General features: G+C 38.4%; 1 protein-coding gene across 1 annotated transcript; it reads right to left on the reverse strand.

Annotated features, from left to right (window-relative positions):
- Positions 1 to 374: 374 nt before the first annotated feature.
- Positions 375 to 26,835, reverse strand: chn2 (chimerin 2). Its single transcript, XM_079469250.1, has 13 exons — positions 26,351 to 26,835; positions 17,337 to 17,375; positions 15,297 to 15,352; positions 15,002 to 15,033; positions 14,721 to 14,834; positions 12,797 to 13,067; positions 7,882 to 7,968; positions 6,109 to 6,193; positions 3,448 to 3,621; positions 2,533 to 2,610; positions 2,145 to 2,282; positions 1,861 to 1,966; positions 375 to 1,473 (listed from the first exon to the last, which is right to left on the reverse strand). The coding sequence occupies exons 1-13, from the start codon at positions 26,397 to 26,399 to the stop codon at positions 1,302 to 1,304; spliced, it is 1,401 nt and encodes a 466-aa protein (XP_079325376.1). The 5' UTR covers positions 26,400 to 26,835; the 3' UTR covers positions 375 to 1,301.
- Between the last annotated feature and the right edge of the window lie 158 nt (positions 26,836 to 26,993).

The raw sequence follows: 26,993 nt of genomic DNA on the forward strand, positions 1-26,993 counted from the left end.
ATTTATACTTCACCTGCCGCTCCACCCTCTCTCTTATTGGTCGGTTCAGACAGGTACCTTTGCTCTTGCAGCTCCTCCCAGGAAGCTGGTTTCAGGTTCTCACTTCACCCGTGGTTTGGTAAAAGTCACTTTGAGGCATATACCATTTCAGCTGTCTGATACTAAAACAACGTTGCCGTTCACACCCTACATTTGGAACGTAGAAACCAACCTTAGCCAACGCCTAAAAAGTTGACCATGTTAGTGTACATAAGGCTGAGCAGCAATAATTACAAGAACCTATTTCACATACTATAAACGTTAAGAGCGTCCCATAATCATAAGCAACACAAGTTTATGTGTCAGTAAATCAAGGGAAAAAAGGACGCACTAAAATAGTAAACAGATTCACATAATTTAATAAATCAGCATTTGATAAATTACAATCAAAATTACATTCGTCACAGAAAATATCTTTACAAAACAAAATTGTAGAAAGGTCTTATATCAATAAACAACCATTAAAGACCCAGGAAATGGTACCGTTTGTGTGTGCATTTTTGTTTTCATGGGAGGTGAACGACTGATCTTGCCTCCAGCTTTAAGGCCCTCGAAGTGCACGTCAGAGATGAATACAAGCTATTTTGTTTAGTGTCATTCTTCAAATGGCAGGAGAGCTTTAAGTCCAAGGTTAGATAAGCACTAAAAAACTGCAGACAGAACAGTTTTGTTGAGTTAAACAGTGTTGATGTAGACCAGTCTATCGTTTTTATGGTAAACAAAAAAGACAAATACAGCGTTATTCACAACGCTGAACAAAAATATGACTATTTACAATCTTTGTAAAATTAAAAAGTGCTTCACATTTATTGCCTGGTCATAATAGCACACAAAAATAGATTTTTTTCATTTATACTTTCACAATGTTTATAAATGCTCTTGACCATAGAGTCGTGGATCACGTAGCGCATAAAGGTCAATGCATTATTTTTATCTGGCATCGGTGAGAATGTTCTGTACCCTAAAATAACTTCATTTGATGAAATAAAATGATTTGTTCAGTAGTCTTCAGCATGAATGCTGAATTCAAATTGTACTTGTGTAACAGAATTTGGTTCATATTTCACTGGAAAACACATTGAATGAAATGTGTAATAAAGTTGAATTATGGATCTGATAAAAAACAGAATCTCTTCGATTTCTTTTACAGGCTGTTTTGTCAAATGTACAGGCTTTATAAAGTGGTTTCAGCAAATAAATTAATTTCACGTTCCATTTTTGTATTCATTCTCCTCAACATACATTTCTTAACATTTAGTTTGTTAAAACAGAATGTCCTCGTGCTCTATCAAGAGCTGAACAATGAGTTTCTGGTATCTCATGTCATTGAGAGTGGTGAGAGTGTTCTGGTCGGGTGGCCGCATAAGCGTCGGTCCAAAGACAATTCCTAGGTTCTCTGAATTCATGTAATTGTCTTTCTCACACATGGTGACCCTGATAAACATAAAAAAACAGTTTTTAAATACAATTTGGGTATTAAACACAAGCAGGTAGAGAACTGCTGTATTTTCCATTGATGGAAAAATGTCACAGAGCTGGCATGACAAGTTAAAGAATTAATCCTTGAGTATCATTGTTTAGGTTTTCTAGTTTTGAAGTGCCATGAACTAAAGTGCTGTATTGTGTTTCCTGTTTCCCTTTAATCGCTCTTAGAAGTTTTAGATTTCAGGATGACAGGAATTAAACTTGCTCACTCATAAGTGGCTAAAATGCTTAGATGCAACAAAATCTTAAACACCCACAGCTTACATGGCACAGCTGCATGAACTGAACTATTGGGCCAGTGGATGTGTCCGGAGATTCAATACATTTGTTATTTACCTCTTTAGGTGTGTCATCAGATATCGCAGGGTCTCGTAGTGGGCTGGGGGAAGCTGGAGAAGGCCGTCGTGAACTGCCTCTAGTCTGGAGTCAGGGTCTGGTATTTCTGGAAAAGAAAATGCTGTTTACAAATCGTGCCGTGCCAAATCAATTTCTAGATTGTTTTCTAGAACCATCAAGATTTGGTTTCAAATGTATAAATGAAGGTATTTATATAAAAGGGGCATTGAAACAAAGGACAAGACCAGGTCTACTTTAATTAAACGTGTTTCAAGTTGTCTTACTGGCTGCCATTATGAATTTGGAGTACGTGTCGTAGGTGATAACTGGAATAGGAAGATCTCGCAGATAAAGCTTCAGAGCTCCAGCGATAATGTTGATGTCTGGGTGAATATTGGCACTGATGTCTGCTTTCTCACCATCTGCAAAAAAATGATCTGTTATGTAGAACACATAAATCACAATACCAAGAAGGTATTATTTGTTTTGAGTGGAAAAGTCTGGGTGTTTCCACTCATGAATGTTGATAGAAAATAGATGTTACGTGAATGACTATTGTGAAATGGGCAGATCATATGTGGATGTGTACAAATCAAAAATCTTGTATCCAAATATTTGAGATGAAGTGATGTGTCTCTCGGTCTCTATGGTGATTATGGGTCTAATACGCACCTCTATCAAAGGCCAGCCTGACATCTTCTATGTGTTCTGTAAAGCCAGAAACCCTGTAGAGACCCTCCGATTTTAACCCTGCAAGGGACACACATTTACAGAAATCTGAAAGAATGTAACACTGTTCATAATAGAAAAAGTAAAAAGGTAGTGGACATCTTATCAACATCGACTGAATTTGCAAAGACTACTCTATGTTCAGAGGCGGCAAAGGGGTTTTCTGTTGTTTGCATTGTTGAGATCTCTTTTGCCATTCAAGGTCTCTTGTACTCTCTGGTCACTTTTGAATGAAACATTTTACATTTAAAAATATTTTGGTCACTATGGTGCGACATGCTATGTGAACACAATAATCAATTACAGATGTGGAAATATTTCTATAATAACAATGCATTTAATTGAAAGGATATTGCCTATAAATATAACATTTTGAAGAAAAAATATTATAATTGGAAAAAAAATTACATTGATTTCACTAAAAGTTAGAATTTAGATGCTCAATTTCTTTTAACTTTGAGAGCGTAAAAACATGGAGCAACTGTAAGATTACATTCTTATGTTTTTATTTCGTTTTGTATATGAGAAACATAATTTCCACTATATTTAATTTGCTGTCTAGAAGAAACAAAACATCTTGCTTTGCTTTCTTTTAGGCCCACAAACTTCAAAATACAAAGATCTTCTCTCATTGTCATGTTTGCACAGGCATCTAAGAATTCTATGTTTTTCTTGCACATGTCTTGATATATGGCAGGGGATGGGGTCACAGAACAGGGCAGCTGTGGGGTGCCCACAATAAGTGATTAAGTGCTCTGCTGAAGGCCACAGGTGGTGTAAAGAAAATCCAAGTCTGGGATGAAATGCTAAACAATCCCCAACCCATATATAGGACTATATTTGAAGAATGATCAGTACCTCTGTGCTCGATCTCTTTGATGCACATTTCCAGAACCATCGGCCGTGGAGTGTTGTGGGCTTTGACCAGCGTTGTGAGGTCGCAGCTGAAGACCTTCTTGATTCTGCGTAAATCTGGCTGACAGTCGCTGGGTACTAGTTTGGAGCACTGTTTGTGCACATTCAGCCCACAGTCTGCAAGAATCACAGGTCAAGAGGTCACTTGAGCACGACCATGTTGTCTCCAAAAAGACCAAGAGACTGGAGAACTGAAGCATGTGTGGGTCTAGAGGTCTAATCGAGTGCATTTCTTCAGAGGTGAAGTTTACGTGGAGAGACAGGTGAGCATTAGTCAAACTGGGTGGTAAAATGTAAGAATATGTCACAATGTAATGTGTTTGTCAATCCAACAATGTCTTTCAATTACCTCAAACAACACTGGGTGTGTTTGCCAGCGGGCCAACTACTAAACACATCCAAGCCCTCTGTCAAATGTGTGATGGATGCCTTTTCTATTGAAACCGCGGGACCGACCCCAAATACTCAGGATCAAGGCTTGTACTTGTACTTGTGCTTTCACGCATATTTTTATAAGAATTAGCCCGCAGGGAACATCTGTCATTCACAAAATGTTACACATTCTCCAACCCCAGCAAGTTCATTTTTCTCTTATTTGGTGGTGTTTGGTTTTATTTATGAGCTTATCCAAACAACTAAAACCATCATTTTTAAATACCACAAATTATTTAAAAGTATTAATAAAGACTTTTGAAACATTTTTGAAAATTTGGAAAATATATCGCCTAAAATGTCTACTCAAGCCATGTTGCTAACACTTTACAATAAGGTTGCATTTGTAGTAAATACACTAACTGACATGAACTTACAATGAACAATATAGTTTTTCATCATGTATTCATTCTGTTAATGTTAGAGAATGTTAATACAATTGTTCGTAGTTCATGGTGTATTAACTCATTACCATGTTTGATTTTAAAAATGTATTAGTAAATGTTTAAATTAATTTGAACTAAGATCAATGAATGCTGTAGAAATATCGCTCATTGTTAGTTCATGTTAACTAATGCACTAACAAATACTCATACAACAGTCAGTGCTAAATTTTTTTATAAAAAGTGTGCAAATTCTTTGTAAGTCTGGTTAGCTGACACAGTCTCTTGTCTGATGTGACACAGGGGCTATGACGGTATGCAGCGGTATGTATACTATGGTGGTCTATCTGTCTGTCTCCAGTAACAAACACACGCCGTCTCCCCGTACCTCATCTTCAGTCATTAATTACATTCTCTGTCACTTTAAGAGTCTGCCCGAGCCCCTCCCATCCTAAAAGAAAAACACACGTGAGCCTGGGGACACATTCAACTCTGCTCTATTTCTCGATGTGTCTGATGACACCGGCTCGCCCGGGGCCTGTGTGAAATAAGAGAGACCCCTGTGTGAAAAGAAAAGGCTTTAATAGTGGCCCGAATGGATGATGCTCTTTACTGTGTGAAAAACCAACAGGACAGCCTTGTGACTGCATTGAGCTTGTGTAATGAGGGTTTTTGGTCAAACTATAGGTTAACATTAGAACTGACCAACTCTGTGATTATAAAATTAAGGTGCATTTGTCTATTAATGCGGTGAAGCTACAAACCTGTACAATAGGAACATACTGTGTGTATCAAGATGGTTGTGAATTCAAGCGATAGTACACCCAAAACTGAAAAATCCCTCATTATTTACACTCCCTCTTGTCATTTCAAACTTTTGTAACTTTCATTCTTCTGCAGAACACAAAAGAAGATACTTTGAAGAATGTTCGTAAACAAACAACAGCGGTATCCATTGACTTTTGTGTCCATACAATAGAAGTGAATGGGTACCGCTGTTGTTTGGTTAACAACACTGTTCAAAATATCTTATTTTGTGTTCTGCAGAAGAATGAAAGTCATACAGCTTTCTATTGACAAGTGAGTGAGTAAATTAGATTTGTAGGTGAACTATCGCTTGAAATGTTGATAGTAAGATCAAAAGCTTTGAATCCAAATCTGCCTTTACAAAACGTTTTTCTAATAACATCATAATCCAATATAAAGACATGTTCTTATATAGACACGATTTCAGGTAACTAAGAAATTAAAGTAATCGATATACTTAAGTACAAAATAATGGATATGTGTGTCGTATCTACGCACATACATTACAAAAGATGCTGACGTGGTCAAATTATCTTCAAATTAATCTGCGTCACTTGTACGTAACCAATAAAGCGGTACGACAGCTTTTCATGAAGCACTAGTTCGTCATACAGTATCCAATCTGCTGCTGAGAAAGGATTAAGTTACTATGTCTATTTATGTGAGTTCACTGCATTAATACAGGAAGATTGTCACAGGTTACCTGGGTGTGCCTTTCTCACAATACTCAATAGTATACACAATGTGTGCCATAAATAGTCACCACTCAGCAGAAGGCACTCAACTGGTTTGTACCAGGTGTCATTGGGGAATGTTAAATACAGCATGCTAGTTAAAACCCTTATTGTCCTTTATAGTCTCACTTTCAGGTTGCCTCAGCATGTTGAAGAAGTTCTACAGAAACGATTCATTCAATGCAAAGAATGGCATAATTCTGATGGATTTGTGCAATTTGTGTGGGATGGGTTTGGTGAAGGGTTACCTGAACAGCGGACCCCCTGGGCGATGAGACCCCACATGAAGTTAGCACAGTATTCGCACCAATGTGGCCCTCTGAAGGTGTGCACCTACAACACAGAGGAAAACACATTTGGCACGATTCGTACATCTCTCCATTCGCATTTCCAGCTAAAGCTCGCATTGAATTTCAACAGAAAGCGAGCAATAACATTTCTGGAGTATCTCGCAGTATAAATGACAACAAACGGAGCACGTCGGAAATTAAAATAAACACAAAACATGAGTTCTGTGATGTATAGTATGATGTAAACACATCTTTAACTTTCATTTATTTTAAATCAATTCTTGGTTGTTTGGAGAAAGGTGGTGAAGGACAATGTGATAAAGCGCACGATGGTTCACAGCTCGAGTGACACAGAAAGAATGAACAGAATGGCAGGCGGCAAATAACTAAAGACGTTGTCTGCGAGTGTCTGTGTCAGTCCAAGCGCTCAAGGGTCAGTCTGATGACAGGCAAAACCTCAGAGATAAATCTGCCATCATCCAAAATTCTGAAGAAATGAGTGTGCGAGTGAAATCTAGAGGGTGTATGAGTCGGGTGGACCCCCTGTGGAGACACAGCCCTGGTTTTGTTAAACTACAATACATGTGAGTCAGATTTCAGGATTGCTGCGGGAAATAATGTGTCTGGAATTTGTTACCAAGGCTGCTAAAAATCACACACTAAACAGGTTCTCATGCACACCCTCTGTGTCAAAACACTGTACAATGATGGATGACAAAAAGAGACAGGCTTTTGAATGCTGAAATTTAATGAACACGACAATTTTTCTCTTTTTCTGTGTCCAGAGACATGTGACATCATAAGGAAGTTTTGGTACCTGCCTTGAACAAAATATAAAGTAGCACTACTACTTCTTCATTATCAAAAAACAATAAGTGGAAGTAATTGCCTAAACTTCAATACATGTTGTTTGACAACCTCAAACGTGAAACTACATGTTAAAATGTGTTTAAACCCACTTTAACGCAAGGTAAAAATTGGATAATACTCTACTAAACACAACAAATTCACAGACAAAAAGAGTCTTTGTGCTAGTGCTTCAACAGAAGTCATGAGACAACAAAAGTGAACCAAGTATATTAAAAGTGAGAAAGCCTCCAGGTGATAGGTTTAAGTGAAAAAACTGCCTTGTTTCGCGTTTTGCTCTTTTGGGGTTTATAAGAGACAAAAGAGATTTAGAGGACGAAACGATGTGTTTAGATTTAGTCTCTCTCATTTTTCAGAAAGAGTAGAATCCATTCGGCAGCTTCAGTGAGAGGCTATGGATCTGTGCGATCAATCCTATTGATCAATACCTCTGTTAATGGATTAAAAGCCTAGGCAGTTATGCACTTAGGATAGATTCGGGCATATCGATACAAAACTAACAGCATGTGTACTGAGCATTTAGAAAAACTGTCAACACATAATCGTATGACATTTAAACAATACGGTTATTGTATTTGCATATATATACAGTTGATTAAAACCGGTGAAAAATCACGATTCTGAATGCAAATATTGAGTCTTTAAAGAGACTACTGAACATACTACAAAACGTACTTTGATTGAAAGGTAAAAGTTAACATCAATCTACCGAAATAAACACACTTACATATACACATAATCTTTACTATCCTATTAATGCTAATGATTATCAAAGAGAAGCATTAATACTGCTACAATGATTCTGGTACTTATTCCGTGTAGTGACCGAGATAAACCAGTAAACACCGTACAACCAGCACTCACCTTAAAGTTGTGCATCTTCTCATAGTGGCAGTGTTTCTCTGGTCCGTCCTTGAGTGTTGTGCGTCTCCTCAGCGGCGATGGCGAAATCTGTGAACAAGCCAGAATCTTTAAAGGCTTCCACAGCAGAGCCCCTTTACCACCCAGATTCACCCCTAAAGCTAAAGCCAACAGCTCATTGTGCTTGCGATCCTTCTGCTTCACCCTGTGAGGCGCTAACTCGCCCTTCGCTGACCCCTTAGTCCCAATAACATGGGCCCTTGGCTCAGGGAGGGCCTATATCTCCTCTGTGGAGTAAAATGCTAATTTTGTGGAGTAGGAGAGGATTAGGTCAGGACTATGGGGGTCCCGCAGGAGCAGTTATCCACTCTGGCGGTCTGGGCTGAATGAGAGGGGGCAACCTGGCCCTGTGTAGGCAGGGCTGGGGTGGGAGGTGGGTGGGCTGCCCGGGGGCAGGAGTGTGCCTCGTACAATAGGACTCATTCAGCACTTTGAGAGAAGAGTACAGGGAGAGGAAAGAAGAGAGACACTGGGAGGGCGAATGTGAGTCTTGTAAATACATCTAAGAAGGTTTCTATAGTTGGATCAATGGAATCCAGACACTCCTCACGGATCTTACAAATCACAGCCAACAGGTTTATTTTAAAAATCAATAAAATCTCAGATTCACTCTTAAAGGATTTTATTTTTATTTTAGACAGTTGCTGTATGCAATGTGGTCGCCTGTCTGCACTGTTCAACATTCTCTGTCCCTATTTCTGGTCATCACATTATAGGTCACACACCTTCAACTAACAATCTTTTAGGATTGAGACAGATTGCACGCATAATCCTGCATTACGGGATAATCCCAATTGTCGACTGTAAATCTCTCGCCTTCTTGTTTAGATGAAGACCCATTTTCAGGCTGCGGGGCCATGACCCCTCTCGGCACGAGGCCGTAGCCGAGTTCAGCGACACTGTGAGTGTCAACACAAGAATGGATGGCCAAGCCACTTTAATGATTGCATCAATTAACAAAATGATATAATTAGGAGTGATTAATGAAATCTGATGAGTTCAAAATAAAGAATGTTGAAAATCTGCATTCAGCGACACCTGATTTCTCAGAACTGTGAGGCACAGATAAAAGAGCCTGTCAAGGTTGTGTTTGAAAATATGCCCCATTGCTAAGAAACTGCTGGTGTGGCTGAGCTCTACTATTAGGTTACATACGTAGATGTATGCTGGGGCAGAGAGCAGATGACAACAAAAACATGTGTTTATCAAGCAGTTCACAGTTATTGGGTTTTCAATGATGATTCTGACATATAAATATATATACAGCAATGGGAAAATGAAGAGAGACTTTTTTTATGTATGTGCTTGTTTAATGTTTAGGTTAAGTTATTTTCTCTGTTTAATTCTGTGTTAACTGGAGAAACAAGTCAAAATAAGCGAAATAAGGTTCTGTATTTGTTGAGAAATGAAACACTGCAAAGAAAATACATTTATATTCACTTTTAAGCAATACAACAGTAATATTTCTACACGTATTTAGGAAAAGTTATATTATTATTAATATATTTTTTATGTGATAACTTCGTTTGATCGAAACTGAACTGGCCACAATACATCTTGACATAATAATTCAATAAAATAACACCAATGCTGCATAACACCAATTCTAGAACTACAATCCATTTTAAAGCACTTCTATTCTAAAAAATAACCGAACACTAAATAAGTTATTTTAACTAAACTAATTAAAAATTATTTTAATTTTAGCTTTTTATTATTGTATGACTTAAACCCCTAAGTAATCAAAGATTTTCCACATTTCAATTCACTTCACGCTCATCTCAAAACGACTGAGAATTTTCCCATTCTAACTACTTGAGGGGGCAAATCCAAACCTACAATACCGGCACTGAAAGAAATAGAGTAACTGAACAATTAAGGGTCACACATTTACACTCATGGTAAATAGAGCTCGAGGAGTTACATGCAGCGATGAAAGGAAAGTGGGAAATGGGGTGTTCCCACAGCGCAAGACTTGCACTTTTTGTCCCAAGGCAGATGGCTTCTTGTCTTCTAATGAAAAAGCAGCAAAGCCAGCACACAAAAGACAGAGACAATAAGACCTAGTCCCCTTTTAGAGCCCACTGTATTGACACAGCGGAGACGAGAGCCGGCAGCTGAGAAGACAGAGAGAACTAGGCCATTATAAGAAGAAAATTCACAAGCCGTCTATACAGTGCAGTACAGGACAAACTCACATCCACACAGTGGCAAACGCTTAAATATAACCAAATAGGAGAAAGCACACCGTATTCATACACACTGTACATTATTCATTTCATCTCTCTATGCTGATTGGAAACACAGTCCATCGCTGTCACTACAGCTGTGATAAAAATGTTGATGAAGCACTTTTTTTGTTGAAACTTGAATTGCCTATAATCATGCTTTATTTCAACAGTAAAAGCTTTTACTATATCTAATTGTGCAAAACTACTGTGGGAAAGTAAAAAAAAGATATACTCATAGATCATTTCAATCCTTCACTTTAAAAGCCGCAGTGCTGATATATAATGTAAACAACAATGATAAATCACCGATTCTAATTCTAATAACGGTCATCCATCAGCGCCAAGTGGTTTTAGGTGGAACTTGCCAGGCAATGGGAACACTTAAGCGATTACTGTTATTAGCGGAAGAGAGCCATGAGAATTACCCTCAGAGATCTGCAAATGACCAGACAGGCAGGGTGAGCATTTCATCATACTGGTTAGCACGAAAGATGACGGCCATAGAAAGCCACAACCCAACTTATGTCCTGAAATGTGAGGAGTAACTGCTCAAAAATGCTAAAAGTGATTTCAGAAAGACGGGGTGTGTGAGGCCACTGGCTAATCGGATGAAATTACCATATAATCATTGTTCTAATATTGACTGTTTTGTTCATAATGACGAATCCATGCCAACAAAGCTAAACGTGCCAGATTGAGACAATTATCATGAAAAGATTTACATCCATCACATAAAACACAATGTCATAGGTTAGCTTATAAATACAATATGCTATACCCAATAGGAAACCTTAACTATAATATTAAATACTGAAGTGGATGACTCACTCAGAGTATGTTTTAGTGTTTATTTTATCTGTATTGCTGCAGATGAATAACGTTTTCTGCATGAGGCAGAGGGAAATAATAGAAGTGTATGAACATTTCCAGCTGGTCCCAACAAAATAAATGCGATGATTTATTTGCAGTGGCCCGTACAGTTTGCTGTACTCTAGTACTATACGCAAGCATTAAAAATAACATTGAGCGTTTCAATAATTTGACTTTTCATTTCAATCTTTGACTGTCTGAAGTGTGTGCTAGTGGTGCTTTCAATGGGGTGAGATTCCTGTTACAATTGACTTTCTTTAACAAGCGAGTAGCAAATTGTGCTTTTGGGTGGACTAAAAGTGAGAAAGGCAATGAATGCAATGCAAATGCAATGCATTGTGTATACATACTGTACAGTCGGCAGGGAAATGTCAACTTAATTTATTAACATGCTTTATTCTGGACTGAAACAACTAAAACTCTGATGTCTTTTGAGTTCAGACCGCATAGGGAAGTCTAACAGAGACACACAGAGAAATTAATTCAGTTTACAAAATGTGTTGTGGCTACCCCCTAGTGGACACTACCTGCAAAGGGCAATGAGAAAAATAAACAACAACTTGTTGAATCACATTTAAATATTCATTAATTAGACTCGTTTGCCATCATTGTCACCTTGAAATCAGTGTCCACAGATATTAAATATGCCCTATGCAAATACAAACGTGGTTAACACACAAACAAGACTCCCTTTTATTAATTCACTTGAAAGAGACATTTCCGAGGTAGCAGAATTCATGAGGTAATGCAGACCTGAGTGATTTAAAAAGCTGTCTCATGAGTGAAGCGGACACTGTGTCTGATATATGAGAGAGGAGACAACAACACATTTCTTGGCATTATCTTTTATCAAAGATGCACACCCTGACGCGGAAACACTTTTTCAAACTCTTCTAATCTTCCATATGTCCTACACACACTGACATGCTACTCCTTATCATTTATCTAAATAACATTGTAATGATTTGTAATTTAAACAAGCTTAATAGGATAGGTGAACGAGAAAATATATGATCTGATCTTTAAAATACACAAACACATACACTGCATATTCTGCTTTGTCAATGTGCTGACGTGATATGTGCATTTACTGTAAATTCCCATGCTAATCTAATTCATCAATCAATTTAGCATGTAAATGTCTTAGATATCAACAACGACCTAATTAAAGTCTGACTCCCAAAATGTTCAAAGTCAAGGTAAAAACAGCGAATGTATCCTATGTTTACTCATTAATCTACAAAACCTAAAATTAACATGCACAATGAAAGAGTGCAGGGTTTAAAATAGAGCCCTGCGGGACTCCGCATGAATGCTGATGACTGGTATTGCAGAGAAACTAAAAACTTCTAAAAATGTTCTTATCAGCATTATCTGGGAAAACAGACCACTGCAATGTCTTATGATTACGTTTGTTTGTCAGTGTGCTGTTATATAAAATAACAAGAACAAAACACAAAATTCAGCACCTAGTTTCCTGATTAGCCCATATAACCTAAAAATTAACATATGCAGTGAAACAACATTTTAAAAATAGGACCCTGTGGGACTCCTTGCGAGAAAGCCAATTATTTTAATGATGATTTCCCAGAGCAATAAAAACTGTCTATTCATTAAAAACGGTTTAATCAGGTTTACTTAACATATTTTACCCTTGTCACATCCTTGTAATTTCGTGTTATGAGGAATACGACCATAGACACAGATCATATGACTGTGCCTTTTACAAACATTCTAGCTGATGTAAAGCTCCTCACCTTATCATCCTGTTGGAAAGTAACTCTTTTTGTCTCTGAGCGGGCCCGGCTGAGACGGTGAGAGATGTTGTCCTTCAGGTGAGAATTGTAGCCCAGGTGCTGGTAAATGGGGTTTGTGGTCATCTTAGCAATGTACTCAGCTGCCTTGGTCTCGATATATAGAGTGATGAGACCATCTGTAACCAAATCATGAACAGACTCGAAGCGCTTCTCTCCCACAAAGTGCTTTCCATCATAAAAGAGCCGATAGTTCAGAGTCTGGCCCCCGAATCTGAGTGAGAGACAAGTAATATTGCTTTAAAGAAAAGTGTTCACGGATAGATGAACATAGAGATAGGATGCATAGATAGACTTCATGCCATGGCTGATTTTGTTTCCACCACACTATGAAAACCATTTTGTGGCAGGGATATGTCTACTATGAGGGAAGCATCTGTCCGTTTGGTTACGCAGGAATTTCCTTTGTATTATACAGTAAGTGGTGCTGAAATGTATTGATTTAAACATTTTGATCTCTGTGCCTGTCATCAGTGTCATTTCGTTCAGTCGTTAAATAAAATGAAAACAAATGTGTCCCAATCAATGATTTAGTATTTCCACTGGCGTACATCTGCATTATATTGAAAGCAGAATATTAAACAGGTTAAGAATTAGTTAGAACCCAAAACTCCACCTGAATTCAAAGCAAAAATTAAAGCTCTAGACCAAAAAGTCGTAACTACTGTGAAGCTGATCCACACATCCTTCCACTGACCCACAGTCTTCAGCAGCAGTGGAAAAGGGTATTGAATAAAATGTGCTATTGAAATAGCTGTTTCAAAGCTTTAGTACATTTTATATTAAACTATAATCTTAAAGGGACAGTTCACCCAAAAACAAAAATTTTGTCATCATTCAACCTCAAGTTGTACCAAATCTGTATAAATGCCTTTGTTCAGCTGAACAAAAATATAGATTTGGAAGAATGTTAGCAATTTTCAGTTCTGGGAGATTATTGACTACCATAGTAGAAAAAAATAGTAGTCAACTGTATGCTTTACAAAATTATTTTGTGTTAAACAGAACAAAAAATAATTTTCAGTCAGGACCACTTTTGTCCCAAATGTATATTATTAAATAATATTACATCTATTTGGTGGTATGGTTCTGTTCTGGGCAAACTCCATGCGCCCATCCATGAATTAATTCCTTGAAAACATGGGGGTTAACAGAACAGATCAAATAATTATACAAATAAACAAATAACAAAATACACTATAACAAACCATCGCAAGACAAATCAACTTAATCAATAAGATAATGAATAAATAGATAAAAGTGAAGTTGGGGATGGAGGGGGGAGTTACATACAGCGTGCCGCTAAGCAATAGATTGGTGCCAGAATGAACAGTGATTTAAATGAACCGCTACGATGTGTGTCAAAATTGGATTGGTACCCGTCAGAAACAGCTGACAGTCAGCTGATGCAAGCTTGACTGACATGACCTGCCTGAACTAATGCAATGCTTGATACTAAACATTTTTCTACTATGGTAGTCAATGATGTCCCAGAACTGAAAATTGATAACATTCTTTCAAACATCTTCCTTTGTGCTCAACAGAACAAAAGCATTTTTACAGGTTTGAAAGAACCTGAGTGTGACTAAATGATGACAGAACTACCTTTATAAGTGAACAATCCCTTTAAATGTTGTTTTAGTGAAAATAATAACGTATTTTGTCTTTCTAAATACAATTAATAAAGAAATACTTTATTTTAGACTTATCTGGATCAATACCACACATACCCAACCCATATTTTAATAGGCACTGGCGTCACTTTTTGAAAAGAAATGACATCCACGGATGGATGAATGGATAGATGTATAGATACATTAGAGAAAAGAATGTACATTGTAAATAAACTAGTGGATGAAGTGTGTACCTCAAGGCAAGTGTGTAGGTTCCTGGTTGTCTCTGACTTTCTCTGATGAGGTAAGCACCCTCGACGCCTGCCAGCAGTTCATCTGCATCCTCTCTGGATATCAAACCATGGAACCTGTACACAACATATAAAGATACCATGAGTTACCTTGGTGTGCACAAACATATACATAATCCAAGAATAAATATTAAATTATTCTGCACTTAGAAATGAAATGCTGCTTTATCGCATTCATTCTTTGGTAGTTGATATGAATAATAAAATAAAAGTTAGACACTTACTCTCTACCATAGTACTTGGGTCTGCTCTCTATCTAAGGAGTCCAAAGAGGAGAAACAAAACAGACAACAATGGAGAGAGGGAAAGACATCGAAAAATGCAGTTTTTATTAAAAGAAAATCACTTTGTCAAACTGTGCTTGATGGTTAAAAGGGAGAATTCTGAGCCATTTTTGGAAACGAGACTGACAGTCAGAACATCTGCTCTAGTGTTTAGCACATGATATGCAGACTGAGTCAATATGAGTCATGTTTGATAAACCTTGGGATTATTTACAGACATTTTTCCTGCACTTACCTCTTGAGGACATGTGATCCTCTTTGGTCTTGATGCTTCCTGCTGTAGCTGGTACACTGACAATAAATGAACGATACAGAACAAGATATAAAGAACTTTGACTTCACTTATGGTTATTTTTCTGTGAAACGCAGCATTTCAGATACCTAAAATACCAAATCTAGAATGAAATTTCATAAAAATGAATGCTAAATTAATAAGCATTCCAAGTTTTCATTTAATCAGCATTTCTAGATGTATTGGGGCCATTTCAGTATAGTATCGGTTTGATATTACAAAATCAAAACCTTCATGTGTAACATGAAGTCACCCAACAGCAATGTGAAAGACATAATTTCAAGACACATAAAAACTGTGATAAAAAATCAAGGATGTACAAATACACGTACAAGCGTTACTGTTGTATTGCTTAAAAGGGAATATGAACGTGTTTTCTTTGCTGTATTTGAGGTCTGAAAAAATACAAAGCATCTTTTCTGTTAATTTCAACTGTTTCTCCAGTTTACATTTTCTGCAAATTAATGCAAATAGAAACTATATTTATATTTGAAATTTGGGAGAAATATTGTTAGTAGATCCCAGAACAAAACAAAAAATAGAATTTTACCTTAACACATACGTATAAATAGTAACTGAATAAATGGTCAAATCAGAATAAAACGTAATATAAAACATTTTGATATGGGGTTTGGTGGAACTGTTTGCAAAGGCTATTAATTAAATTTTTTCAGAGATATATTGCTGTGGTAAGATGCTGGCACTTCTAGATCCATGAAAACAAAGCACAGATTATTGGACATAAATCTGTTAGGTCTAAGCTTGAGGATACAACCCCACTAGCACTTTTGTAAGGCTAAGCTACAGTGCATTATACCAGTGGATTGGGTAATATTGGTAAAGCTATTGAGAAATTGATGCTGTGCATAGGAAAACAGGAAAATCCACACCAACAGTTTGTCAATATGTTAGGATGAACACATACAAAAGGCAGTATTCAGCTTGAGGTGTTTCTAGCTCAGATGTTGCAATTGTGTCTGTTTAAAAATGTAGTAAATACCAGGAACTCCTCAGGTTATCCTCCCCTAAATAATCAGCGTGCAAGGACAAGGTCGGTTTGCGGTCACTTTAAACAACATTCCTTTGATAGCAGGTTACTAGCAGGGATTTTGAACTTCAAAACATCACTACAAAACACACACATCGCTTTGAAAAAAAACTTCTCCTGTGTCTCTATAAGGTGTAATGGGTCCTAAAAATCCTTTCATATTTCTTTGTACTACATTATATCTTTCAGTATTGACAGCTAAGCCATTAATATGGTGAAAACCTTTCATAAAAACGATATTTTTCATCTTACATTTGTATGGAATTGCCCATATTGGAATTTGCCTTTTTGCCAAATTATTGTCCAATAAGTTATAAGGTAATAATATCTTATATATCAGCACTGGTGAAATGATACCGGGTCAAAAACACCAGCAGATGTGCAGGGGCACTTGGGCTCAAAGTGTACTTGACCCAATCGTCTGCCGCAGTCCGAGCACAGAAGGAACTCTCAAGTACTCTGATTTTTACAGATTTTCCACATAGGGAGCAGGAAGGCATCTGACAGTAATGCCAAGATTTTGTCAGAGAAGCTTAAAACAAGCAATGAGTCCTGGACAACATCCACCAGCCTGACAGAGCCGAGGCCTGCTCTAAAAATACTGCATAGTGGGAGTGAATTGGAGGGAAACTGAGGTGAGCCGTGGGATGGGCTACAAGATGTCTCGAATGAGAAGAACAGAGATAATGCGTTCTGAACAGAGCGATCCTTAGCACAACACACTCCAGAATCCCGTTCTCTTGCTCAACGCTAAGCTACATCCCTGTTCTCCTCTCCTAAACCCAGATTATTGAATTTCCACAAATCAGTGTTAAAATCTTTCTTGGTTGCGGGCACGCTGGCTTGAAGTTCTGCATTATAAACTTAAAAAAAGTTACAGTCAAAAAGGCATAGCATTGAACATGTCTTCGAAGAAAATTATTTAAAATACTCACAGTAGGATTTCCAAATTGGTGGCTGATAATCTTCAGGATCTAAAAAAAAAGATGAAAAGAAAAAATAAGGTCTCAGCGAGAGCCTCTTCTTTAATATGCCACGAACACACGTTAAAATAATTGTCTCCCGACTGCTTATTCTCACTTAAAAGGGTCCATAATACTTACTGTCAGTTAAGAGAGCTCCCCTGTGCCAAGGTTATTATATTGTTACATTAATATTAAGTTATTCTGTAAGATGTGATTTTCTGGCAGTTTAATCCTTTTACAATCCCCTCAGGGCTTCACATGTTTTAACACGTCTTCCATTTACCTCCCATTCTTAAAGTAAACGAACAAACCTTGCTATTAATAACAAACATTCGTACCTATAAAACAAATACACAAAGCTGGAATCATATGAAACAGTAAAGCAGAGATGGATTTAAAGCTCTATGGTATAACTTTCTTGGAGGATCTATTGACAAAAATGCAATATAATATACATAAACATGTTTTCAGAAGTTTATAAAGATCTTACATAATGAAGCGTTATGTTTTTATTATCTTAGAATGAGCTATTTCTTTATACATACACCGTGGGTCCCCTTACATGGAATTCGCCATGTTGTTTTTACAGTAGCCCAAACTGCCGATTCTCTTTCAGCAAAGAAGCAAAAACGTGACAACATCTTAGTTCTGTTTCAGCCACAGTAGTCGTTCAAAAGGGAGGGGGGGAGGCGGAGAGAGCCGCTGGTTGCAATTCGCAACCTCACCACTAGATGTCGCTACATTTCATACACTGGACCTTTAAGATAGTGAGATCATTTCAAGATTTTTTTCATTTAGCTTTTTAATTCAGTCAAAAATATTGTTCTAGTCGCATGCAAGCATTTATGATATGGTATTTACTCTATATAGACCGATATCAAGCAGGTAATTTCTCTTGAGGATCTTAATGCAGGTTTCTTAATACTGGATTCAATAGAGCACACACAGTCTGGATATAAAGACTGGTTTGCATATAGATTACACATAGGCTACTAATATGAATAGCAAAGATGCTCCAAAAGGGTAGCCAGAAACAAAAATACTGTATATGTTCTTGTTATAATCATTCTACTATAAAATGTACGCGTGTCCGTTAATACATTTTCACCTGTCATTGTACTTTTATAGCACTTGGTAATGATGAATGTTATTATAATACATTATTAAAAAAATAATGATAATTCAATACGTTTAACAGGAATAAAACAGACGCTTCCTCTCAGACCTCTCTTCAGTCTAGACAGACCGGCTTCATACAGAATCAATATAAACACGTAAAGTAGGACTGGAAGCAACTACGCAAATCCATAAACGCAAATGTACTACAGTGAAGTGAACATTGGCTTATGTCAGTGTTTCCCTTATCATAAATACATCACAGTGTTCCTCATAACAGTGTTTCCTTAAACATAAATACGATACGTAATATTCCATAAATACGTAAAAATGAAGATTACGAAAAACCACATACGCATCATTTCATAAGCAATATCAATCTGTGTGTGTCTGTGTTGACATTAGTGGTTAACATACACCTTACGAAAGTATGTCAAAGTTCAGAGTGAGTGAATTGTGTGATCTTGTGTGTGAGAGAGACGGAGGAAGATCTGTAGCCCTTGTTCCTTTAAGAAAACAATCTATGAGAGTGTAAATCAGTGCGTTTTCTGCTCTTCTCTGACTTCTCGTGGGTCTCTAAGGATCCACGCCTTATTTCTTGTCTTTTTTACAGTCAGCACTTTAAGACTCTGGCGAATCAGCATTTCCCCTCGGCCTACACATTCACAACCAACAATTCACAACAGAACAATTTCCCAAGTCCAACCAATGACACACACAAGAGATACAGAGCGCCACATCAAACCCGCAACAACATCTGACACTTTAGCTGTACAGAGAATAGAGAAATGATTAATATACAAGAATTGACTTTGTACTTTGTGAATTTACTGTATATCTCTCTTGTCAAAGCTTTCGAAATGCTGCAAAATTTGGTTATAAACAAAGAAACCTCCAAAGTAGGCCACGTCCTTCATTAACCATTAACCTTAGATCTTGGCCACAGGTGAGCAGCTCAAGGAATTTACTTATCATGCCTTGCCATCAATATAAGACTTGTTGGTATTTCAAGTTCAAGTTCAAGTCCAAAAATGATTCCTGAATCCATTTCACTTAGTTTAAAAAACAAACATTACACACAGGCAGTGTTAAACAGAAGGAGTACGTCTGTGTTCACGTTACAGTAGTCAAACAAGGCGGATTAGCTTTCAATCTGTGTTTACATGAGCGTATGTTTGGATTAGTTTGCAGAGCTGTATTCTCTATTGGGCACTGGTGTGCAGTCCCGGCCATGGCTAACAATACAAATGAATTATTCTTCTGTGGCTCGTTTGGAAAATGTGATTACTCTTGGTGATCTGCCAGGTGCTTTTCATCTATGGCTGATCTAATAAGAGGGACTGGAGATTGATGGAGGAAACCTTGGGGTCAGGAGGTGCATTCTGTTAGACTGCTTATTCACATTATCGCACCAACTGCGACTAGCCAGACTTTGGATTGTCAGCATATAGTCAGACCCACATTGCATGGGGCAATACCAGTGTTATGGATGTGACATTAGCAGTCATATATTACATTATACATTTCATGTGGGTATTTATGAGGAATATGGACCATAATGGATGAGAATTCTGAAAATGGTGCTTTATTATGAAAAATCATACTGAACATTATAAATGCTTTTAAAACTTTAAGAGAGAGGTCACCCCCCCCCCAAAAGTGACATCTGAGCTATTAATATGGTAAAAACAAAAAATATATATTTTTAAGGTGGGCCCTTCTGACCCTTATGTTGTGTCAATAATATTAACACACTGTCTCCAAATTTCCCGTCCAGCATAAAATGGGGTGTACGTAAAAGGATGACGAATACGAAAAATCGCAGACAAATATTTTTGACCGGTTGCCCTTTAGACAGGAAAAACAGTGACATAAGGCAGCCAATCAATATTTGTTTTGTTTTTCGCATGCTGCACACATTGCAAAACAAAATACACAGTTCTGCACAAATACCTGTGTCAATTTCTACTAAGAAAAAAAATTCTTGGTAAAATTGAATACAGAAGTATAGCCTGGAAAGCACATTGTTACTGTACATAATGCCCAATTTCCATCATATAAACATGATAAAGAAGCCTTTAGAAAGCCTGAAAAGCAAGAAACACAGAATAATGCACTGTTTGTTGAGCACATGATTTGAGCATGTGAAATGATGAAGGTCAAACTTTGTGAAAATGATGAAAGGACAACAACACGCTGAAGAAAAAACCCATCAAACTACTCTGTATTTCTCTTGCTTTTTGTAAAGACCTAAACATTAAAACAGGATTACTGCTGTCCACAGAAAGAGAAAAGACTTTTAACTAAGAACATTTCATCTGACTGTCAGGCAATTTGTTATTGAGGAGTGTTTGCTATTACCACAAACAAAACAACCACAGATTAATCCGAGTGAAACGTGCCAAGGACAAATTGTTGCCTTGTGCCAAAGATATGCGGTAAACACTCTTATGTTCATCTTCTCTTCCAGCATTAGCACAGGAGTGTGTTTTAAGGGTCTATTTAACAGGCAGGCTGATGTTAAATGCCATTTGATGACGGGTGTCTTTGCATCTCCAGGGTGTTTCTGAGAGAACTGTAAGCTGGTTTGAGATGGTAAATTGGGTGACTATCTACAGCTCTCACACACCCTCGTAGCTCCTTTTTTTCTGGCATGCGCTTATCTCTCACACATATTAAAGCTCGGCGGATGAGAGGGAACAGACATCCTTGAGGCAGAATACACATAGAAATGCACAGACACGCACTAGCAAGAACAAAGTTCCAACGAACAGTCTGTCTGGAATCTCGGCATGAGGACAAGAACCCGACAACGATATATAGGCCACTTCTAAATCCTTTCACGCAGATCTTTGCTCTTCTGTCATGGTGGGGACTTTCCATAGATTTCTGTTGGTTTTGCCCCGACCAAATGATGTTCACTATTACACTTATAACGTTTTTCTGAGTTTATTTGAAATGACCAGTAGGGCGTTTTCCTCATGGGAGACACGGACAGCTCTTGACTGTTGGGTAGCAACGGAAAAATACAAATATTTTCATATAGGGACACGGGAGATTAATAAAAGTTTACACCAAGATTAAATATACTTTAGCAATTACAGAATTTAGAATTGCAGTGCAATTCAACACAGGTGAAAGACAAACACAAACAAACATAAAATGGGGCAATTTCAGATAATAACCCAAATTTCAATATTATACTGCATCACCAGGTCCTTGGTGATGTCATTTCTATCTCACACACATGTTGGGTTTCCGGTGATGGTTAGGTGTAGGATGAGGGGACAGAACATTCAGTTTTAACAGTATAAAACTCACAACGTCTATGGAATAAAACACACATTTGTTTTTATACATTGTGAAGACTTTTTAATCGACAATAAGACCATCATATCATTTGAATGACCAGCGTACATTTTGGGGACCGGCAATGTATATAAACCTTAACGCACACACACAATCTGTCAACACAGGCTCGAACCCAAAGTAGCACACATACACACATATACAGTTGAACGCGCGCACACCCATGCGCATACACACAGTGCTTATACAGTGTGTGTGTGGGGACATGCATCAGCTCCTGTGAAGAGGCCATCTGTACATAATGCTGTTCTGTGAGAGCTTGGGTAGATTTTGCAAAAATTCCACAGAATGCCATGTCGCACATCTCCCCTTCTTCACACAATGTGTTTTTGAGAGTGCGTGGACCTTCTGTGAACAAGACAGCAACAAAACTGGCAGCGATTCTATGAGTATGTGCAAGACAAGGCATCGGACGGGGAAATCGCCAGGGAAGGGAAGACAGAGTGTGTTTATCCTGTAACACTGCATGCGAGTTAGGGTGGGTTTGGGTATTTTCCTGCATGATTATGTATGCCTTTGTTTTATTGTGTGGGTGTGCTAGTGTGTATGTGTGTGTGTGTGTGTGTGTGTGTGCATAAATGTGCATGCACTCTTTGAAACCCCTCACCTCTGATTGGCAAAGGAAACGCACACACTGGTCTCACGTAGCAAGACCTTTGACTTAATGATATAAGACATTGTCCACAATGAAGCTTAGTGTAGCCAGGAACTGCGCTCTTGCAGGAAAATCCTGTCTGAGTGACAAGTAAGGCAGCCAATTACTGGCAGCCAATGCTTTTTAAATGGGGAGGAATTGATAAACTGAAAAAGCACTCATCATATTATCTTTGCACTTAAATTTGTTTTCTAAATTGATGAATAGAAAGACATGTGCCGTTACTTCAAGAGGTCAGCTCTGTTTGCAAAATTCATCAGACAGGCAGTGAATGGACCGTGGGCGAGCTGAGACTACACACACACGTACAGTACACAAGCACACAGACAGCGGTATCAGAGAGATCCATTGTTTGGCAATGTGTTTCTAGGACATGGTGACAGATGACCTCTGGGATGTCCACGGAGGTAATAAATAATAAAATAGCAAAGAAAAAGAAGCTTTACACTTTATCACTCATCCGGTTCTCAAGAACCCTCAACATAAACTGCAGGCTTAAACAAGCCTCTTATTTCTCTATGACTCACTGACTGTAAAAGCTACGGCGGCAATTGCACAAGAAACCGTTGAAACTATTAAAAATGACCGCTAACCTACAAGACCATATTACAGTGGCTTGAAATGAAAATCCTTTTAAAAACAATATTATAATAACTAGCAGCTTTACCAGAGAGCACGAAAGAGACAGCAAACTATTTTCAGCCCAGTTAAGTGGTTTGCACGCCTCATTTACCAGTTCTATCATCACAGGCCGGGGATCCATTCAACCTCTCGCTCTTTCATTCATGGTTTTTTAGCTACAGTATATGTGCAAAGCTTAAAAAAGCTCTCAGAGGACCGAGGTTGTTTTATTTGACCGCTGCAATGAGACACTAACCTCAACGGACTTTGGATACAAAAGCATCATGTCAACATAAAATCACAACTATGGGTCTTGTGATATTCCAGTATCGAAAATTTGTGATATTAAAAACCATGATTATCAATATCATGTAAATACTCACCCTACAGTAAATTATTCATCAACTATTTTACATTTTGTTTTAAGAGTCACAATGGTTACAAACATTATTCGCCCCTATTGTTATACTAAAAACTAAAACAAAAAGTAAACAAAGTTAAAGATAAACTGACTGGTAGCATTATTTATCGATTGCAGTATATACTGTAAATATAAATATTCATATTATTATTAAATATTAGCATGAATGATTTCAGCCATTATTTTGTGTATTCAAAATCTAATCACAATCTAATTCCATTTTTTGTCTTCCCTTTTGAAAAAATACTGTTTTTAGTAAGGTTATTGTGCGCATTTCGTTATTTCAAAAAAGTTTGGCTTTGTAATCTTTCACTAAAATGTAATAGCCAATGGTTTTACTGACATCACCAATCCCTCCTCCTTTATTTGTTGACTCATTGGCCATGTAGTTTCCACTTTAACTAAATCAATTCCTGACAGAGAAAATCACATCCCGTCCTACGCCTACGCATATCCAGAATCAAATCACTTGTAAACACGTTCAATTGCAAAAGTAAAACAGTCATCATGGGGGCTTTAAATGAAAGAATCCCATACGGATTAGTTTCCACATGGTCATTTAGCAGACGCTTTTGCGCAGAGCGACTTACTGAAGTGCACCGATTACAAGGACAATCCTGAAGCAACCTGTGATTATGTGCTATCTTTAAGAGCACCACTGTGATAACACATGGCTCTCTTTTTACTGTGATCAAACCAGCGACCTTCTGTTACTCTAAGTACCCCCAGTTTTAGCTGCTAAGCCAATCACAACCCATGAAATCACCCGTCATTTAAACCTCATAATTTTTTCAGAAGCTTGCAGGCCCGAGCTCCAATCACTATTTCCCTTTAGGAAAACATCAAAGCTCCGTCTGGCCTTTGATGTCAGAAGAGCTGAGCCAAGTGACATTCATCCAACCGTTTGTTTACAGCCCGCTGCTGGCTAATATGAAGCAGAACGTGCACGCGTATGCGACGAGTGCTACGGGCATGCAGGCTAGATGAAACCAGAAATCAACTTTTAAAATAATGATATTTTTGTGACAAACACGGCAAATCTGGCGGTACTCAGCATCCGATGATTACACCAAGGGCATGGAACTAATGACAGCTCCCATACCACAGACCGAACTCTCCGCCTCCTACAGGCTCTGCGGCTGCAGTGCAGATCTGCTGCTTCAGCAACATACGTGTGAGATAATGCCGTCGGGAATGCATGGTGACCACGGGGCTGTGTTGGCTTGGCCCCTTTCTGGCCCTTGAGAGCCTCGTGGCTTGGCGGAGAAAGCAAGACTGTGTGTGTGCAAAAGGCTACAGCAAGCATAAAGTGAACCGTACAAACATAAAACCCATTCTCAGCAGAGGCCAGTCTGCAAGGGTGTCTTAGTCCACATCAGTTTTTTCTCTATCCCACTATTCAGCTTCAAAGTCATGACGAATAGAATGGCTAAAACAAAGAGTGTCTACTTAAAAGGGTCTTGGTCTACACACCCATTGAACAAGGCATTGCGGGTGAATTGATATTTGAACTAAAGGCACTGTCCCTCAGATCATACTTGTTCCCCTTTGTGTTACAAATCAGAGCACCAGCGTGTTCAGCACAGGGTGTAAACAGGCATTTCTATGTAGGAGTGCATTGCCAACCAGGCCTTATCTCTACTTACACTTGTGCCAAGGATTTTTAAACACCTGCACACCCTTTTTCGCTTCCCACACGTCCAGCCAACCTGACGCTAGACGCTCTTTATGGTGCGTTCTTGTGAATTGGTCATATGACATGCTTGGATGTAGACATGATGTCGTTTTACTCAAGTACATGTGAATATACCGGCTAGCACCACATCTGTAGTCAGGAGTACGCTCCTGAAACACTATATGATGCTCAACTCAGGAGATGACAGGCCGTTTTAAAAGCTCATTTTCAACACCACTGAATTCTTTTGGATAATGGGATCAGAATAATAGGAAGCCTCTCAAGTGAATAAAACTGAGAGAGGCGCTGCCCACGCCCGTTTAAACGTTAGATGACTCACTCAGATGCAAAAAATGATGCATTAGAATCCTTTCTAGGATTTAACATACTATACGGCTTTCGTGACGGATTGTAGGTCTTTTGAGACAATGCGGAAATGCTCCTGCACTGGATGCGTCCAAACCAGTTTTTGCTTCCCACGGTATAAGCCAAACGTTCCTGTTCTGAACGTTTTAGGAGAGGCTGAATGTTGTCGTTCGACTTACTTGATCAATGACTGTCAATGAGATACTTGGGTCATATCACCAACGACAAACATTTCATTAACAATGCAAAAGAGAGAAATGCACACATTGTAAGTTGCCCACTTACTCAGAATGACAGCACACACAAAAATCACATATTTTCCTTAGAAATAAAATAACATGGTGGGTGCAGGAGTCACATAATAATAATAAAAAAGGCTCGTGCTATTACTTAGTATGACTTAGTAGCAGCGTGCATGACCTCTCAGACAGACTTGTGCCTCACACCACGAAGCAGTGAGTTATCAAAGCAAAGATCCAGATTCCTTCCCATCATATGCTGTCGTTATACATCATAACGTATATTATGACGGATGTGGCAATGTCCTGCTATCGTGCATGAGCGAAACTGCCTTCTCGCATTTGTAAACGAAGTCAAAGACATAGTTAATTCTGAACGAAGCAAATTCGTGACACACCTCATCACCATGTTTCAGCCTGTCTGTTTTAATCACAGACAAGCTGACATTCACTTCCCTTTATATATAACCACGCCGTTAGAATTACAAATGTTATATCTATATTAAAAATATCACCACTCACCGGAAGAAACGGAGGAACCCGACAGACTTGAGTTACTGGACGCTGCCATCGCGTCTAATTCAATGAATGTATTCGCTTACTGGCGTCTGTAACGGGTTGACAGCTCTTCCATCTCAGTCCGTCCTGCTACTGTCTTCAGCTCCGGAGAGTTTGTCTTGTAGAGTCGATAATGTCCAGCTGTGTCGGATCGGATCAAACGGGAGTCGCCAGCGCTGCCGCATTTACAGTCGCGCGTGTGGCAACAGAAAACTCATGTGGTGAAACTAGTTACAAGCTGAAATATACGTGCAGAAATACGGCAACTAATCCACTCTCCGCCGTAACGAAATGCAAAATGGGAAAGAAACTTCTCGGGCGTTGCGTGTGCTGTCAGTGCCAGGAGGTTTCGCCATATTTAGAGACAGGTTTCACTGTATCGCTTCCATGTGCCACTTTCTTGTAATAAACACACAGTGTGTGCAGAGGCGAATCCGCCTTCTTAAAGTGAAAGAGACGCGCGTCACCACATTCCTGCTGTCTGTGTACCTGACCGGGTGGCGCGTGACCATGCAATCATTTTACAGTGCCACTGCAGAAAAAGTCATGTTAAAAATTACCTTTAGAAGATACATGTTGAAATGTAATGCATGTTTACCCGTGTGGT

This window comes from Barbatula barbatula (assembly GCF_947034865.1).
Source record: "Barbatula barbatula genome assembly, chromosome: 12".
Taxonomy (NCBI): domain Eukaryota; kingdom Metazoa; phylum Chordata; class Actinopteri; order Cypriniformes; family Nemacheilidae; genus Barbatula; species Barbatula barbatula.

What these genes read in the sequence shown, in the direction of transcription:
- chn2 (XM_079469250.1), bottom strand. Translation starts at nt 26,399, where the DNA reads ATGGCAGCGTCCAGTAACTCAAGTCTGTCGGGTTCCTCCGTTTCTTCC. An exon ending in ACCAATTTGGAAATCCTACT is followed by an intron (nt 15,353 to 17,336) that starts GTGAGTATTTTA and finishes ATTTATTGTCAG; the next exon opens with TGTACCAGCTACAGCAGGAA. An exon ending in CTGATGACACACCTAAAGAG is followed by an intron (nt 1,474 to 1,860) that starts GTAAATAACAAA and finishes TATGTTTATCAG; the next exon opens with GGTCACCATGTGTGAGAAAG.